This window comes from Phascolarctos cinereus, unplaced genomic scaffold (assembly GCF_003287225.1).
Source record: "Phascolarctos cinereus isolate Bilbo 61053 unplaced genomic scaffold, phaCin_HiC Scaffold_4;HRSCAF=312, whole genome shotgun sequence".
NCBI lineage: Eukaryota > Metazoa > Chordata > Mammalia > Diprotodontia > Phascolarctidae > Phascolarctos > Phascolarctos cinereus.
In genome coordinates, this window is record NW_027555847.1 from 222,759,395 (window position 1) to 222,779,036 (window position 19,642).

At 36.9% G+C, this 19,642-nt stretch overlaps 1 protein-coding gene across 1 annotated transcript in view; it reads left to right on the forward strand.

Annotated features, from left to right (window-relative positions):
* Positions 1–19,642, forward strand: part of SDK1 (sidekick cell adhesion molecule 1) — a 1,163,851-nt gene that overhangs the window by 395,593 nt on the left and 748,616 nt on the right. The window contains 1 exon segment of the mRNA XM_078152930.1: positions 2,916–3,075. Coding sequence (XP_078009056.1) covers positions 2,916–3,075 — 160 coding nt within the window.

The following is a 19,642-nucleotide window of genomic DNA, read 5'->3' on the forward strand; positions in this document are numbered from 1 at the left end:
ATACCCTTTGACCCAGCAATACCACTTCTAGGTCTGTATCCCAAAGAGATCACAAAAATGGAGAAAGGACCCACATGTACAAAAACATTTATAGCAGCTCTTTTTGTGGTGGCGAAGAATTGGAAATTGAGGGGAAGCCCATCAATTTGGGAATGGCTGAACAAGTTGTGGTATATGAACATAGTGGAATACTATTGTGCTGTGAGAAATGATGAGTAAGATGATTTCAGAAAAACCTGGAAAGACTTATATGAACTGTTGCTGAATGAAATGAGCAGAACCAGGAGAACATTGTACACAGTAACAGCCACATTGTGTGATGACTGACTTTGATAGACTGAGCTCTTCTTAGTAGTGCAAGGATCTAAGACAACTCCAAAAGACTCATGATGGAAAATGCTATCCACATCCAGAGTCTGAATGCAGATGGAAGCATACTATTTACTCTCCTTTTCTTTTGTTGTTTTCTTTTATTACTTTGTTTTATTTCTTCTTTCTTGTGGTTCCTCTCATTTGTTCTAATTCTTCGTTACATCATGACTGATGTGAAAATATGCTTAATATGAATGTACAAGGAGAGCCTCTAGCAGATTGCACATTATCTTGGGGAGGGCAAAGGGGAGTGGAGGGGGAAATTAAAACTCAAAATCTTATGGAAGTGAATGTTGAAAACTAAAAATAAATTATTTAAAAAATGATAATCTGAAAATGTCTGTACTTAGAGTTTACATAAGTAAGAATTCCAGGAAAATAATGCTGAAAAACTTCATATGTAATCTTTGAGAAGAAAATTCTCATTCAGGGACCTCTGGCTGATTTAAGAAAACAGAATCATCAAATTTTAAAGCTAGAAAGGACCTTAGATATTATGTAGTTTAGTTTTCTGAGTTTATAGATTAGGAAAATGAGCCCCAAAGAAACTAAGTGACTTACCCACAGTCAATTTTAACATCATTAATTAATGACAAAGTGGATACTATAACCTAGTTTCAACAACTTAAGACATTTTAGTTTTATGTGGTACTGACATTTGTTGAAAGAAACAAATTAAATGAAAGATGGATTGTCATAAGTTACTTATCCTTGTACTGTTTTCCATTTTTAAAAACTGATACCTTTCACTGTTTGGTTTTTTTTAAGTATTACAGTCTTTTCCCTTTATACTTCCCTCACACTCATGGAACCATCCCTTGTAACAAAGAAAAACAGTTATCCAACCAACAAAGCCACAGATATGATCATATATGAAGCATTTGACATCCTTAGTTCCTAACCTCTGTCCCAAGAGGAAAACTTTGTTTCATCTTTTGTTTTATAGAACCAAGTCTTAATTACTTTTTTCAGGTTTTCTTTTTAAACTCTGAAGTCAAATTTCTTTGAAAGGGGGAAAGAATGTAAACACAATGAATAATAACAGAAATATACAACATTCAGATTTTGTACTATCTAAATTAGAATCAAAAATGCTACTAAGTGCCAGGCATTGTGCTAAGTACTGAATATACAAATGCAGGGAAGCAAGACTGTCCTTGATCTCAAGGAACTTATATTCTGATGGGTAAAGACAATACATAAAGGGGAGCTAGAAAGGGAGGGAAGTCAATAGAAAGAGTGGCATGATGTGAGGATGGTCAGGAAGTGGCATGGAGACCTGGTTCCTGGTAAGAAAAAGGAAAATATTTACCTATTGGAACTAAAGGACCCAAGAGGGGAGGGCATCTGAGGTTGTAAGGTCAGGGACAAAGTAAGGAGGATGGCCTTAATATAAGCAGCATTGTATAGAGATGTCTAGAAAGTCACATTATAGCAGAACCCTTCATTATGCCCTATGAACCTCTTGCTTATGGAGGGTGGTTCCTCCCTGCCTGACCCTACTTAATGCCATTATCTTACTTAGTTGATAGAGACAGTCTGGCAAATCAGAAAATGGTTGCTGAGTATGTGTGGGGTGGTGCCATGAAATTATATGTGGGTTCCTCTGTCTCCCTGTAGGCTAAATTTCTACAATTTTTAACCTGTCTGAATCTCAATCTCTCTCTCCCTCTCTTTCTCTCTCTTTCTCTCTCTCCCCCCCTTTCTGTCTTCTTCTCTGTATCTTTCTGTCTCTCTCCATCTCCCTGTTCTTTTCATATTTGAAGTCCAAATTTTGTACTCTCTGGAAAAATCATAGTGAAGCAGTAAAAAGCAGTGGATCTTGAATCGTAAGACCTAAGTTTAAATCATGGGTCTGCTACTGTTGGGCAAGTAATTTAAGTGTTCTGTGTCTCAGTTTCTTCATATGCAAAATGAAACTTGGACTTGATATCATATAAACAGCTTTCAGTCTTAAGTCTATGATGCTATGAAAATATCTCCCATTTGTAAATTATTGCTATGGCACCAACTTCTCTTTGCAAAGTTGTTTCATGAGATGTTTTTGTGTTACTGATTAACAATATTAGTTGGGGCAGCTAGGTGGCGCAGTGGATAGAGCACTGGCCCTGAAGTCAGGAGGACCTGAGTTCAAATTAGGACTCAGACACTTGGTAGTTACTAGCTGTGTGACCCTGGGCAAGTCACTTAACCCCGATTGCCTCACCAAAAACAAAACAAAACAAAAAAACAATATTAGTTGGGTCATGACTAGTCAAAGCATTAGTTTGAAATATTGCCAGTTATATCCAACTGGTGAATCAGTACTATGAGAAAAGACTAAAAAACCAGCAACAACAGAATCAGCATGCCAAATACTTTTAGTTCATTAGGCTTTAACCCTGTGGAAACATTAACTGCATGTTATTCAATATTTCATTATGTAAAACTATCAGATTTACTTTCATTTTTAGGTGCTTGTAGAAGAATTGTTTTATTATCTGTGACAGTGTTATTTCCATGTTTGTATTTAACTGAATGTTTCTGCATTTGGTCTGTTTCAGGTGATGTTGCACCATATTTCAAGACTGAACCAGGTTTACCCCAGATTCATCTGGAAGGGAATCGCCTTGTACTCACTTGCCTTGCTGAAGGGAGCTGGCCATTGGAATTCAAATGGATATGTAATGACAATGAGATCACCACCTATACCAGCGAATATAAGTAATTGATTACTTAGAAATAATATTTTGTTAGAGTTTATATGTTTAGAATATTGGAATTAGAATATTTGTTTACTGTAACAATGAAAAAAGTGGAAAATATTTCATTGCATTTCTAATGGAGTAAAGGACGAAAATGTGTAATGAGAACTGATAAATTTTTCTTACATCATTTATATTAGGGAAACGTCATTATTTTTGGACAAGTCTGTTAGCACTTCTTTCATAAACATTTATGTGGCAAAAGTGACATATAGGCATGGAGAAATACAAAAACACTCTTTCATGATAGACTTGGTTAGTGTGGCAATAGATACTAACCATAGTAACCCTGAAGCACTGTAAGACCTCCATAAGCATGAATGCTTAATCAGAATATTTCATTGTTAATGATTAGGTCAGCATCTTCAGGATCCTGCAGTTGTCAATAAGTACAACTTTCCTATGTATCAGATGTCAGGATGGGGAAAGGTAGAATACAGGGAGCAAGGAAATGGGAAAGCTTCAGGATTAAATGTGAAAAAAGTTGGTAGTTGGGGGAAAAGAAAGGTTGTGCAGTGACCATAATTGACACTTCCCAGTGTTTGCTATCCATTCCTTTCTTGCCTCACTGCCAACACTGCTTATATTTAAATCTTATAAAGTTCAGTGTTTTTTAACCATTTAGATTACCATTCTATATGCTTTTTAAATGTTCAAAATAAGTGACTTATACAAATATAGCAGGATGCCAAAAGTGTATGTTATATAATACTGCTGTTTAAAGAAAATATCCTAAGGCAGTCTGACACTGACATGAGGAAATGCATAGAAATATAGCTTTGGAGTCAGGAAGGCCTAGGTTTAGGCTCTGACCTATTTTGGCTTTGTGATCCTAGGCAAATCACTTAATCTCTCAGTGCCTCTCCTCATCTGGGTTTTTTTCTATACTAATGACATCAGAGGTATAGAGCCTGTCCCTGTCTTTGATGCTCATATGTATCAAAAGTATTGGGATGTTAAGATTGAGAAAAGCTGGAATAAGATATAGCATTTGTAGCTCAGTCCTCATTTCCCCCTCATCCTCAGTACCTTACAATACTTTATAAGAATATTAAACCTGGTAGTGATCATTTGTATTATAGGCATGAGTTCTGGCTCCTAGAAGTATTTGTGCTAGTGAGGAGCTGTTACTGAGCAAGTCTAACAGAAGAAGGCAGAGAAAGAAGATGGAGAGGCCAAGTATGCATCCTTGGGGAACTTATTGCTTGATGGGTGGGCCAGAGGTCTAGGTCTACTCAGTCAGTCAGTTGGCTAGCATTTATTAAGTGTCAGACACTCTGCTATCCACTGGGGATACAAAGAAAGACACAACAAACACACAAACAACAACAACAATAATAAAATCAATCCCTGATCTCAAGGAGCTCATAGTCTAATGGGGGCGTAATGGGCCCAGATGAAGTAAACCTCTTTTCTGTAGAGATCACCTGAGAGATTGTAGGTCCTTTCTCCAGAGTAATTTGCAAGGTGCACCATCAGGATATTGGGGATTGGAATGATGAAACTTATAGACATAAATATCTGATTGGTCCAGTTGTGGACCCCAGGAACTCCTGCAAGGGAAAAGAGAAGGCATAGGTAGAACCCTTCTCAGACAGTGAACACGTGTTGGATTGTGTGTGTTTGTGTGTGTGAATGAATATCAATCTCACATGAAATATGTAAGCTGAGATATATTTTAAAACAGCTTTAAATATTATAAATTAACTTTTGGTATAACATCAAATATTATAAAAATAGTTTTTAATATAGCTGACTTTGCTTTGTCAAGCCTTTGGTCTGGTTTTGAGGCCATTTATTATTAAGGATGTTAAGAAATTGTACTCAAAAAAGAGGAATACAAATGATTAAAGATTTTGAAAATAGTACCCAAGAGGAAAGGAATTGAAATGCAGAGAATTCTTGACTACCTCATCCAGTGAAAGGGACCAGTGGTGTGCATAATCTATAGCAGTATATAATCCAAAAATAATTTTACTTTAGGGCTCATTATATGTTTATTTTCTCCCAGGAAATTAATCTTCATAATTATGTTTTGTTTATGCTTATAATAAAATTACAGACCTCTCCTAGGTTTTGAATTTTCTTTGAATAATCCATAAATGAATTGAATTTCTTCTTTGGACTAAAGACATAGGTTATATATGTGCATATTTTCTACATGACATATAATACATAATGTGTGATATGTGATATATTGCATGCTTGTGGACAAGTCACATAACCTCAGCCCCACTTTGCTTATCTGTAAAATGCAATTAATTGTACCTTCTTCAAAGGATTCTTGTGTGGAGTAAATAAGGTAATTTAGGTATAGAGGTTTATAAAGCTTAAAGTTCTACATAACTGTCATTTATTATTAGTTGCATCGATAAAAAGAACAATGGAATTGTGAATACTATATTGGCTTTAATTTAGGAAGACCTCTTTACAAATTACACCCCCCAAAAAAACTTAGTAGCTGTGTGACCCTATGCATGTCTCATCACCTCTCTGTGCTTCAGACAATTTCTTAGAACTTATCTATAAGTAATAAATAGGTTGTGACCTGCATTAGTGGAGACCACACTAGGAGTTTACCCACAATTAGCATGCATCTTTGCAAATATATGTTTAACCTAATACTTTAAGAATCTGTGATTTTGTAAGTGTGGGTTCTCTGTTGAGCAATGAAGGCTACAACTTTTCTACATCTCAGCCAATAGTCTTAAAGAGTTACTACATTAGAAAAACTCACTTTAGCTTGGATCCAATCTAATGATGAACCTCTCCAATCATAGCTAGGGTGATCCTGTGAAAATAAGACTGTAACTAGACCAATACTGAAAACCTTTTCAGTTTCCATTAAAATTGATATAGTTCTACAGAGCAAGCAGAAAACTACCATTTTCTTAATGTCTGTTAATTAATAAGGCTATCCATCAAATATTCTAGTTTCACTTTTTCCAGTATAGGTTGTCTAAAAGTTTTGGTTTGATTTTTTTGTAAATTATTTTGAAATAAGCACCTTTAACTGTCATAGGAAATATTTCTATACTTTTCTGCAGATTATTTATGAAATTGACAGACATTTTAGAAAAAAATTGTTAATTTTAAGTGCTAAGTCTTCTGTCTTTTTCTAAGACTTTATCCTTCTTGTTCTCTGTTCAGCTTCCAAAACTATTGATTGCTCCCTCTTCCTAGAAACTTTTTCACCCCTGTTCTCCATGACTCTGTGTTCTCCTGCTTTTCCTACCTGTCATACTATTCCTTCCCAGACTCTTTTGCTGGGTATCATCCATATCCCATGCTCTCTGCATGATTTTAAAGCAGTGCTCTGTCCTAGACCCTCTCCTATCTTCTTTTTTCTATACATGCTTGCTTTTGAGAATCTTGTAAGTTTCTGTATGTTCAATTATCATTATTTCTACAGATGACTTTCAAATCCCCATTTTCATATTTCATCTTTCTTCTACAGTCCAGTCCCACATAATCAGTTACCTTTTATACATCTTCAGCTTTATATCCCATAGGCCTCTCAATCTAGATAATAGCTAGCATTTCTATTGTGCTTTAAGATATTCCATGTGCTTTACAAATGTCATGTCATTTCATCCTCACAACAACCTTGGGAAGTAGATGCTATTGTCTCCATTTTACAGATGAGGAATCCAAGGCAGATGAAGGTTAAATGGCTTTCCCAGGGTCACATAACTAACTAGTAAGTTCCTGAGATTTGAACTCACATCTTCCTGACTACAGGCATAGCATTCCCTCCACTTCACTGCCTAGGCGCCTCAACTAAATAAGTCCAAAATAGAATTCATTATTTTTTCTCATTCCCAACCCCAAACCTTCTCCTTTCCCTAGCTTTCTTAGAAGATGGAGAAGAAGATATTTTTAATATTTAGGAATTCTGATAGTGTTTATAGTCAGATAGGAAGGAACCAGAGAAAGGGTCCAGATTGAAGATACCCATGAATAAAAAGATGATTGGTGGCCAAACTCTTGTAGGACCCAAATGTAATTGTACTCTTTTCTGCACTCCCTTTTGTTTTCTGTCTCTACCCTTTTCCTTGTCAGTATTCATGGTTTTCATTATAACCTCTTTACACATGACCTCCAGATCTATGGATCCCAGTCTCTTTCCTGAGCTACATTGCCAACAACCTGTTTGACATTTTGAACTCAAAACTCAGCAAGTGCAAAGCAGAACTCAGTCTCTTTCCTCCCAAACTCTCCCATCTTCTAAACTTCCTTATTTCTGTCAAGGATACCACTGTCCTTCCAGTCCTCCAGATTCACAATCTCAGTATTATCTTTAATTCTTCTCTTTCCCTTGACCCTCATATCCAACCAGTTGCCAAATCTTGTCAAAGCTACCTCCACATCTCTTGGAATCTTTTACCTTTCTCTCCATGCACATAACTACCACACTAGTTAATTACTTCTCCCCTAGAATGTTTTCACAGCCTCCTTTCTTCCAATCTCTCCAAGTCATCCTGCAAATTGGATGTGACTATGTCATTCCCCAAGTGTTGAGGCAGTAGTGAGCCATTGTAGGCTTCTTGAGGAAGATACAAACTCCTCTGACTGTCATTTAAAATCTTTCCTAATTTTACTGTAGTCCGTCTTTCCATATTGATCACACAATATTCTCTCTCCTGCTCTCTACATTCCAGCCAAATTAGAGTACTTGTTGTTATCTTCCCCTACCAGTTCTTATTATCCTACTCCACTCAAAAATTATTTTGTCTTCACTTTGTATATATTTTCTATTTACTCATCTGTAAACATGTTGAATATCCTTAGTAGATTTTAAGATCCTGAAATGAAGGAACTTTTTTTTTGTTTTTGTCTTCTTATTTCCAGTGCTACCTAGCATAGTACTTGGCACATACTAGGCGCTTAATAAAAGTCTGTTGAACGGAACTGAATTCAATTTGATCATAATTCAGAATCAAAGAAATAATTATTTTCTTGGTGTTATCAATGGAGCAACCTATATGTATTGAAATTAAAGAATACAAATGAATACTTTCTTGGTAATCTATTGTGAACTCAAAAAATTTTCATTATATTTTAAAATTTTATATTACTTTCAATATGACAGGACCACTGTTTTTTTAAGCACCAGTGACTATAGTGTCATCTTGGAAGCAGTTCAAGGATTTAATCCAATTTGCATAGGTGAATTTGTGTGTTTTTTTATGCCTGTTCCTTGAAATAACATTCAAAATAAATCATTTTATGCACTAGAATCAGTAAAATGTCCTTTCAAAAAAAAGTATGCATCTCTTCCTCTAGTCACCCCTTGCAAATTAAATTCAAATTATATCTAGTTGAAGACTTTCTTTTGGCTAGAGGCAGATTTCTTTGTTATAATAGGAAGAATAATTAAATCCCAGAACCAAGGTTGTATAGTTCTGAAGATCTAGTATTCTTATGTTACTGCATTGAAATGTAAAGAAGAAATCCATAAAGTTCTAGTTGAATAGTGACATGGGTACTTTGCCTTCTGAGGAACAGAGATTCTAATAGTCTTTTAAAAGGAAAACCAAAAAATGCAAAACAAAGCAAGACAAAATCAAGAGTATTGAAAATACTCAGGTGAAACCTGCTTTTTGTAGTTCTTTCTAAGAAAATGTGTAGTCATTTACTCAAGCTGCTACAGAGGGAATTCTCAGTCAGGTTGTAGTTGGGACTCGACGGCTTTTTATATCCCATCTATCCTTCTGTGTTGGTCCTGAGTACTAACAGCATTGTTGACAAAATATCTCATTTACATGCTAGGTTCGTTTCCATATTTGGATCATTAGATTTCAATCAGGAAATGACTTTAGGGACTATCAAGTCAAACTCCTTTATTTTATAGTAAGAAAACTGAAGCACTTAGAAGTTACTTACTTACTCACATGAGTATTAAATACCTAAGGTGGGCTTTAAATCCAAGTCTTCCTGTGCCTTATTCACTCTACTGTGATGCCTCTTGTCTGACTTGCCCATGATTACACAGATATTAAGCACCAAAGATGGAATTCTAATTCAGGTATCCCCTGACTCCACTATTTTTTCTACTACATCATGTTGCCGTTCACTAACTTGGATATGTCACTTCACATCTCTTGGTCTTAGTTTCCTCATCTGTTAAATGAAGGGATTGGATGAATGATGTCGGAGGTCCATTCCAGTTCTAAATCTCTGATCCTGTGCACCCCCCAGAAGCATAGTTTCTTTATCTATAGAATGAGGGTTATAATCTTGATAGTATTTATCTTGCCTCATTCTTTTAAAGATGAAAAGACATAGCATATATAAAATCCTTTGTAAACCTTTGAGGTTCTATAAAAAACCTAGGTTACCCAAGTCCAAACCTTGTACCTTACCCACTAAGCCCAATTATGCCTTTTCACATTGGTTGTAATTTTTCTAAAGGTTTGTATGCATTTTCTTAAAAATTTTGCAAATTTTTAATCTTCCTGGTTCTCTTCCTCTCCTTTTTCATGAATTGTGGCCTTGTTTATCTCTGGTATCAGTCCTTTAGCAATCAACTGTGTATTTAATAGTTCTTCCAGTTTAATTTGGTCTGTACAGGCAGCACCCATTTTTTTTTAATTTATCTCTTTCCCTTGCCCAACAAAGTAAGACATTTAATCAAATAATTCCCATATGTCTTCCTGGAAGCCATAGCATGAAAGTGTATCACTATAAAGTGGACCATATTTTCCAAGAGGAGCCATATTATAATGAGGACATTGCTTTTCTGACCAAGGATCAATCCTTCCTTCTCTGACACTTCCTCTTCCCCCTCCTTCATTGAAAGTCTTCAAGCAGAGACTGTATGATCAGCTGTCAAATGTATTATAGTGGGAATTCCTTTGGTATATAGGCTAGAACCAGGTGTGGTGAACTTGTAGCTTCAAGCCCAGATGTAGCTTTCTAAGTCCTTGGGCACAGCCCTTTGACTGACTCCAAGTTTTGCAGAACAAATCCTTTTATTGAGGGAATTTGGTCGGTGAAGTTTGGATTCAGTCAAAGGGCTGTGCATGAAGACCTGGAGGGCCACATGTGACTTTAAGGCTGCAGGTTCCTTACCCTTGGTAGACTAAATGACTTATTCCACCTCTAAATCATGTGATTATGTGAAATCAGATTCAATTCTGAAAATATTTATTAAGTACCACGAACAAGATAATAGATATGACAAGAGTGCCTCTTTGGAGCAACAAATACAATTACCATAAACTGCCAGATTTCAATACTTCAGGCATCTTTGATGTCATTGGATCTTCCATGGAGGAAAACTGCAAGCCTTTTGTGCCTTAGTATAACCTCTTGGTGAGATAGTATAGCCAGAGCAAAATTAATCGTCTGATGGTCATCTTTCTGGTAATGATCCACTTTGTACTCATCTAGACTGATCCTCAAATAACAGACCCATGGACCATTGCCAAGTTCATAATCAAAGCCTTTCCAACTTCTTATGTACAGGACCAAAAGGAATTGGAGCTCTGCAGTTATGTAGACACATGATTTACCTCAGTGCTATGATCAAACATTTTAGGACCTTTGACCCATCAATAGCACTTCTAGGGCTGTATCTTAAATAGATCATAAAAATGGGAAAAGAACCCACATGTACAAAATATTTATAGCAGCTTTTTATGTGGTGACCAAGAATTGGAAATTGAGGGGCTGCCCATCAATAGGGGCATGGCTGAACAAGTTGTGGTATATTACTGTAATGGAATACTATTGTGCTATAAGAAATAATGAGCAGATGGACTTCAGAAAATCCTGGAAAGACTTGTATGGACTGATGCTGAGTGAAGTGAGTGGAACCAGGAGAACATTGTACACAGTAATAGCCACATTGTGCAATAACTAACTTTGATAGACTTAGCCCTTCTTAGCAATGCAAGGATCTAAGACATCTCCAAAAGTCTTTGAATGAATGGATGAAAAAGCATTTATTAAGTGCTTACTATGTGCCTGGTACTGTTCTAATTGGTGGAGATTCAAATTTTTTTTGGAATTGGGACTGTTTCTGCCTTCAAAAATTGCATTCTAATAGGGAAAGAATACTTATAGAGGAATGGTAACCTGGGAAGAGATATTTGTTCTGGGAATGGAAAAAGTGGAAGGAGGAAGTTGATAGGTAGACAGTGAGATGAGTAGGTGGATGTCTAGAATCTTGGTGGAAGCATAGTTTGGTGTCTGTTGCCATCCAGTGTGTACAGTGGGCTAAGGAGGCTATTAGCCATCAGCTAATCACCCATCAGTTGAATTGATCCCTAGGGCAGGCACTCCAAAAATGTATAGATTAACTCTCCCAGTGTCTGGTGTAGTGGTGGTGGTATGGATTCTGGAGTTGAGGTCCAGGTTTTGGATTCCATGTGATGGTTGCATACTTGGTGGGGAAGAGCAGGTACATGGCAGCAGACAGATGGTGACATGGCCTGGGTGGATTTCTGGATGGCATGTGAAACTGAAAGAATTTGAACTAAAATTTTATGTTAACTACTTCTTTGAAAGGAACTAGACTTGTAATTTTTTCTATGTGTTGAAATTCCTACTAATTAGTTCTGTAATTTAGAGAGTCTCCTGGGGGCAATAAGAGGTTGGCACAGCTAGCATCTTGAGTTAAAGGCAGTGTTTGAATATACATCCTCTCAACCCCAAAGCCAACTCTCTCTACTAGTCTGTTCTACCTCTTCATCTAAACTGTAACAAGTATTAAACATTTCATGAACAATAATTTTTTCCTTAGAATTTAGAAGAGATTTGGGGGATGAGGCAGTATGGTGTAATGGAAAGAGCAATAGATTTGGGGGCAGGGGATCTGAATTGGAATCGAACTTTCCTACCCACCCATGTGACCTTAGGCAAGTTATTTCAATTCCCTGGGTATTACTTCCACCATCCTAAAAATAAGAGGGAGGGACTAAGGCCCTAAAATCCTTTCTTCTTCTAAATACTATGGTCTTCTGACCCAATTCAGCTGAACCAGCGTTGGTATTGTTTGAGTTTTCCTTTTTCTCTTAGTAAATTTTCCTCCCATAAATAAATCCATTCAGAATAATTTGCTTGACTTAAGTGTGACCTCAGAGTATTTTAATAGGTTCTCAATACGTGTTTATCGTTGATTATAGTGATGATGTTGATTCTCCAATTGAAAAATGATTTTAAGCATAATGACTAATCTGTCATATTTTCTCTTCACTTCAGCCAACCTCTGCAGTTTATTGAAAGCTTTACAAAATTTCAGATCCAATATAGGCCAATAAATAACAGCTATACACTGCATGGGAAAGCTTTAAAGCCAATTATCAGGTCATTAGAGACTTTTAAAAAGGAGCTTCAAAACATCTATCACAGAATCACTAAAGCAGGTATAGGATGGACTCCTGATGAGTCCCGCACTGTGGCTTCAACGTATTTGCATATTTAAGGACTTGTAAAATGCACATAAAGGCTGGGAGAATCAAGGTATGAGTGTTAATTAGGCATCCTTCAATGAAAGCTGTTAATATGTAAAATAAGGGATGGTAGGGACTGTGTCACTACCTCACATCCCACTGATCTAGCCATTTGTAATATCTTCTGAATTACTATTACTCCTACCTAGTCACCCAGCCAACACTGCCTCTTCTCCTGGAGTTAAGGTTGAAGAGAAGAGGTGAATTGTTTCACTATGCAAATTAAAAATATTTTTCATTAAAAATAAATTTAGATACTAAAGGAAAAAGACTTTGTGCTCAAAGCAAAGCATATGAATACATGTCTATATGACTCTAGTGTCCACAATTTCATTTAAATAATAGCAATTTGAGTTGACATTTAGGAAGCACTCTAAGGTTTGCAAAATATATTATATTACCTGTTACTTGATCCTCACAACAAACTTGTGAGTTAAGTGCTATTTGTTTTTTGTATGGAACCTGTGGTTTCTGTAGTATAGATTGGAAATTCCCAGGGAGAAAACTCTTTCAATGCATATTGGCATTTGCCCTGTATCTGACTCACCCAGGATCACACAGCCAGAATATGTCAGAAGCTGGACTTGAATTCAGGTCTTCCTTACTCCAAGGCCAGTTTGCAATCTACTATGATCTATGATGCTTTTCTAGTACCATTATTATTTTTATTTTTTTATTTTTAAATTAGGAAACTGAGATTCAGAGAGGTTAAATGACTTCTTCTGAGTCACATAGCTAGTAAGTTTCTGAGAAATTCAGGAATTTCTGACTCCAAAACCATGTGACTTTGTACTGGCTCACACTCATTCTCTCTGCCTGTGCATGTATACAGGCATAGAACACAGCAGATAGATGCCTGTTATCAGAAGCCATATATAGGCCTCTTCATAATTGAGGCTGGCTCCAAAACCTAAAATTTTGCCTTTGTTCCTGATACTGAAATCGATTTGAAAGAATCTTTTTACTAGTTCAAGCTAATAACTCTGGTATGATTATTTAAAATGGAATAGACACTGACTGTATTTTAGTGACATATGGTGATAATATTTCACCATAGTTTCATGTCGTGAGCCAAGAAACATCCTCTGCTTAAAAATGTGTTTACAAACAATAGGCCCACAATGAATAACCCCATCTGGCAGATGAATATAATCTATGTAGGAATTCCAATAATAGGAAGATGCTGCAGCTTCTAAACATTTCTGCCCCTCCCCCCCACACCCTGTGAAAGAGAAGGCAGAAAAGAAGGCACCAAAACAACATATGTTTGATATTCAGTTTTGTGGATGGTTTTTTTTTAATAGACTGGCCTATTTTTATGTATCAATTTATCAAGTTATTATAGAAATTAGTAAGAACTTGAACTCTATTTTTAATACTCTACCACTTGAATAGAGGAACTGACCTCAGACACAGGAGGACCTGAGATGGCACCCCTTCTTTAACATACACTGGTTGTGTTACCCTGGGCAACTCTCTTGACCTGTCAGTGGTCAGGCAACTTTCTAAGACTAAGTCAAAGAAGGTGCTGGCTGACTGTCACTGGTAGAGGGAGTTTCTTCACCTGGTAGTTCCCTATACCACTGGAATATCAGGTCTGGTCCCTGTTTCTATCCCTCAGGACACCATACACAGGAGGAATGAGGTTATATTATCCAGAGTGTATGTGTCACAATGAAGGAACTGTCCCTTTAAATGTCCTCAGAAGGTGTTTTCTGAAGACTTGCTGAATGCAGCAATTCTTTCCCCTCCAATAAAAAACTTTGTTCATTTTATCATAACCTGATGCTCAGTCTCTACTTTATTATAATTATGATATCTAATAATCGTAGTGGCTAAGTCTCTTCTCATCTTGATTTGTAATTTAAATAAATGGCACCAAGTCTTTGTCCTTCGATATTATTCTGATTCTCTTCACTAATTAATTTTTTGTTTGAGATGAACCATTTCATACTAGAATAAAATATTGAACATTAAGACTTAGCAATATTATTTTCCTTTTTCATAAAAGATTTTAATAATCTTGCCATGAGAGTTCAAGAAGGTGACCAGAGGGAAAAAGTAGCTTGATTAACATTTGTTTAATGTAGAATCACCTTATTGCTCTGATGTTTTATTCACTTAAAAGTTATTCCTATCAGCTCTTTTTTCAGATTGACTAATTGGACATCATTGACTAAAAAGACAAACAATTAGTAGAACAAGTGGTTTTTAAGGTGTACTGAGCAAATCAGAATAATGTGCAGTTTGTCTTTTATCTGACCCCATATCAATTTTCATCATCACATTTAGCATTAGAAAGTATTTTTGATAGTATATTTTCCATAATTATATAAAAAAAGATGTTCTTTTGTAAAGGATTTTTATTTTGGGAGCAGAGAAGGGATGGAATTCAGTTCTATGATTTTATACTATTTGGGGAACTCCCAGTGTGGACTCTCTTTCTACTTGTACAGATGAGCAATCTTTTTGTATTTTATAGTCAGAGAATTACCCGGGGGCATTGAGAAGTTAAAGGATTGATTTGTAAAGGGTGTTGACCTTAATACTTTCATCTTTTTATCCTCCTAGAAAAATAATAAATATTTTGTGTGGGTTTTGTGGAGAAGTTATACACAGTGAGGGAGTAGTATCATATTTTGGAAAGCACCTTGAATTTGATATCGGAAGACTTGGGTTTGAATCCAAGCTCTACCACTTAATATCCGTACCTTTAGGCAAATCACTCAATATCTTGGGGCCCAAGTTCTTTCATCAACAAAATGAATTGTTTAATTAGATGACTTCTAATAATGTCCTGTCTAGTTTCATAGCTATGAACTTATGATGCTCTTACCAGCAGCTGATGTTTGCTTATAGTTTAGTTTTATAGAAAATTCCCTATATGAGAAAAATTGTTCAGTTGGAGTACCCCACCTAAGGCAGAGCTACCATATACAAATAATTAAGCAAGTGTTTGGCCAATGGAATGGCAATACCTTTCACCCCTTGGGAGTGGAGGGTAAAGGGTACAATTTAGGAGGTGAAGAAATGTAAATGATAATAATGAAATTACACTGATGTCTCTATGACAGTTTAAGGTTTGCAAAATGTTTTCTATCCATTTTCCTTATTTGATTCTTACAACAATCCTATGAAGTAGAACTATTATTTCAATTTTACAGATAAAGAAATTGAAGCCCTAAGAAGTTCAGTTACTCATATAGTAAGTGTATTCTCCTGGCTTTGAGTCTATCACTCTTTCTATTATACGACTTTGCTTCTCAGCCTGAGTGGCTCTCAGGATGTCTTTGAGGAGTAAAACCCAAGGGGTATGGGTGAATGGATATGTAGATAGATAGCTAGATAGCTAGATGGATATATGGATGGACCACTTATTAAGTGCATACCCATGTACTAAGTGTTGGAAAAACAAATACAAGCAAGCAAAATAGTCCTTATCCTGGGAGTTGGAGGGTAGGTGGGAGGAAGAGGCAAAGCGAGCCAGGAGGCAGCAATGGAGGCCTGAGCCCTAGCAAGATAAGGTCCAAGCTGACCTTGAATAGCTGAAGGTGCCATGATGAATGGCAGCAAAGCAGAAATACAGGTTAGAAGATAACTACTACATCAGGTAGAAAAATGCAGGGAGTACCTAGTTGCTAAGTGTTTTTCTAGTTCAACCAGTTTCTCCAAAGCTTTGGCATGAATCTTAGTTCATACAAAATATTCTACTCTAGGAGGTCAAAGGAACCAAGTTATAACAAAATTTTGAAGTGGACCTAGAAGTGGTCCTATAATAATAAAAATAGAAGACATAGTACCTGGAATACTATTCTAGGATTTGAGTAATGGGCTCTGCATGTCCATGAGCCTATCCTGTGGAAAGATGAATCTTTACCTGAGTGCCCATTAATAGTACAATCAAGAAATGTGAAATAAATGGGGATTTTGATAGGTGGAGTTATGAAAGAGAAAACAGTCAGGGAAATAGAACATTTCATTCAAGTTGTTATTTGTCTTTCGTTCTCAAAGAAGATCATGACATCAGGGAGGTGATGCCATGGCATGCAAGTGAATTTGATTTACGTGAGGCAGGGCTGAGCAGCGTCATCAGCCTCACTTTCTCCTCTGGAGCCATGTGGGTCCAGTGGCCAAATATAGATCAAGATGCCTGCCAATTACCCTAGATGCAGTGGGAGACCTTGTTCCTCCCTCACTTAAATCCAATTCACTTGTATGTCATGGCATCACCTCCCTGATGTCATGGTCCTCCTCCATTTCATTCAAGAATGAGTAGGTAATCCTCTCAAAGTAGTAGGCCAAGCTTTGGAAAGAAAGGTAAACCATCTTAGACGTGATGTGTACCACCACAAAGATGGCACTGAATTCTGGATATATTGGAGGGTCTTTGATGAAATCTAACATGACTACCACCCAGGGACTGAGGGGAGTTGACAGGCTTACTGTAAACCTCCTGGCTGCTGCACTGGTTTCTTGGCAATAAGCATTTTGTTAACATGATTGTATACATCCCATCTGAGGCCCATGGAGATCGTGTGGCAAGAGCTGGATATAAATCAGAGGAAATGTTATGTATCATCTAATGCAATTACTCATTTTATAGATGAAAAAACTGAGGCTTACATATGATACTTGACTTGTCGTATAGGTAGGGTCTTGAATAGGCTGCCATGACCCATTATAGCAGAGATAGAACACTGCACTTTTTTTTTTTTGGTGAGGCAGTTGGGGTTGGGTGACTTGCCCAGGGTCACACAGCTAGTAAGTATTATGTGTCTGAGGCTGGATTTGAACTCAGGTCTTCCTGAATCCAGGACCAGTACTCTATCCACTGTGGCCACCTAGCTACTCCAATATTGCACATTAAGCCTTACTACTATGGCCCCAGACAGCACATAGCATACTTTCCAGTCTGAGTCCAGTGACTTCTTCCTGAGTTTCCTCTATTCTTTTCAGTGACTGTAGGGACTCAGAAGTTGCTGTTTTTGACAGCGCATCTGTCTATGAAAATATTGGTATTGATTCTTAGGATTTGTTACTGGTTTGGCACTGCATTGATCGATACTCTCCTGGCTTGAAGTCTCAGCTAAGCATGCTAAGCTCTACTAATCTTGGCCTCATTCCCTTTCTACTCCATAACTTCATGTATTCATATGTACCAGGCTGAAACTAGGGATCAATATCAGAAGTCACTAATTCATACCTTCCAGACATGCCTTCTTCCCAGTACTCATACATACACAGATAGTCTCTCAATGATCCGCCCTCTCATTGTCCACAACTCCACCACAGTTACACCTGTTCTGCCTGTGGGTATCCATGATGCATTACTAATGCATAACTATCTACTATATTGAGGGACTATTAATCCTAACATTTCTCAGAAAGGATCTATAGATACAAGAGAAGGCATAGGGAACCCAACAACAGCATCTTGTCCTGGATAGAGTAATCAATGCTAATTGTCTGAACAATAACTGGGCACAAGTAGTATTGTTCCATTCCTGATGGTGGCAAATTAATTCTGATTATTTTCTGATTTAGTCACCACAAATTTTATAATCTTTAGTTTATGGCCTTGCATGATGAATGATCCATTATGTGCCCCAATTTATGTTTTTTGTAACAATGCATACCATTTGACCCAGCAATATCACTTCTAAGGCTGTGTCTCAAAGAGATCATAAAAATGGGAAAAGGATCCTCATGTACAAAAATATTTATAGCAGCTCTTTTTGTGGTGGCCAAGAATTGGAAATTGAGGGATTGCCCAGCATTTGGGGAATGGCTGAACAAGTTGCAGTATGTGAATTTAATGAAGTACTATTGTGCTATAAGAAATGATGAGCAGGCAGATTTCAGAAAAACCTGGAAAGACTTATATGAACTGAACCTGAGTGAAGTGAGTAGAACCAGGGGAACATTGTACATAGTAACAGCCACATTGTGCAATGACCAAGTTTGATAGACTTAGCTCTTCTTAGCAACGCAAGGATCTAAGTCAGTTCCAAAAGACTCATGATGGAAAATGCTATCCACATCCAGAGAATGAACTATGAAGTCTGAATGCAGATGGAAGTATACTATTTGTAGTCTTTTGTTTTGTTTTTTCTTTCTCATGGTTCCTCCCATTCATTCTAATTCATCTTTATAATAGGACTGATGTGAAAATATGTTTAATAAGAATGTACATGTAGAGCATATATCAGATTGAATGCTGTTTTGGGGAGGGGAAGTGGAGGGAGGGGGAAAAAATTTAAAACTCAAAAGCTTATGGAAGTGAATGTTGAAAACTAAAAATAAATTCATTAATTTAAAAATTTTTTAAAGAGTGGAAGGGAGGAGAGCCTACATCACACTGAGTGAACACTCTGTGGCAAACTTATGGTATAGAAAGATGTGAAAAAAAAGTCACATAGGATGGAGAGGCATGGATCAAGATCTACATCATTAGAAGGAACATCCACATTAATGATATCACAGATCTGAATGTTTCCTTCCAAGGCAGAGCATACTGCTCTTTCAATAGATACTGAGCATCTAATAAAAAAATGTGATTGGGAAATATTTGACAACATAAATAAAATACACCAGAAAGTTAAAAAAAAAAAGGATATTTACTATGCCATGGTTGGTACAAAACATCCACCCAAAAGTCTGGGGGAAAGTGGGCTCACTCTTAGAGAGCACATGTACCAGGGGTCACGCCCAGCTCTTGGAAGTCCTTTTGCTAGAATCCTCAAGATGTTCCCCTTAAGTATGATATATTTTTCCTTCTGCTGGGCTATTTGTAGAGCTTTGAATCTGTGTCTTTCCTCGGCTCCTGATGTAGGTGCTACTATAAGCTCTTCTATAAATACCATGAAGTACTAAATTTTCTGGACATTTTGAAGCTCAGAGTCTTCCCCCTACCAAAGATAGAAAGGAGGAGGCTGAGACATAGGCTGAGGTTAAATTCCTCTACTCACTCTCTCTGTCCCTCTTCCTTTGGTTCTTCTTCAGAGTTTGCCAGGAAATCTCTCTTGTTTTACCTCACAATGGAATCTTGAAATCCATGTAGCCTGATAC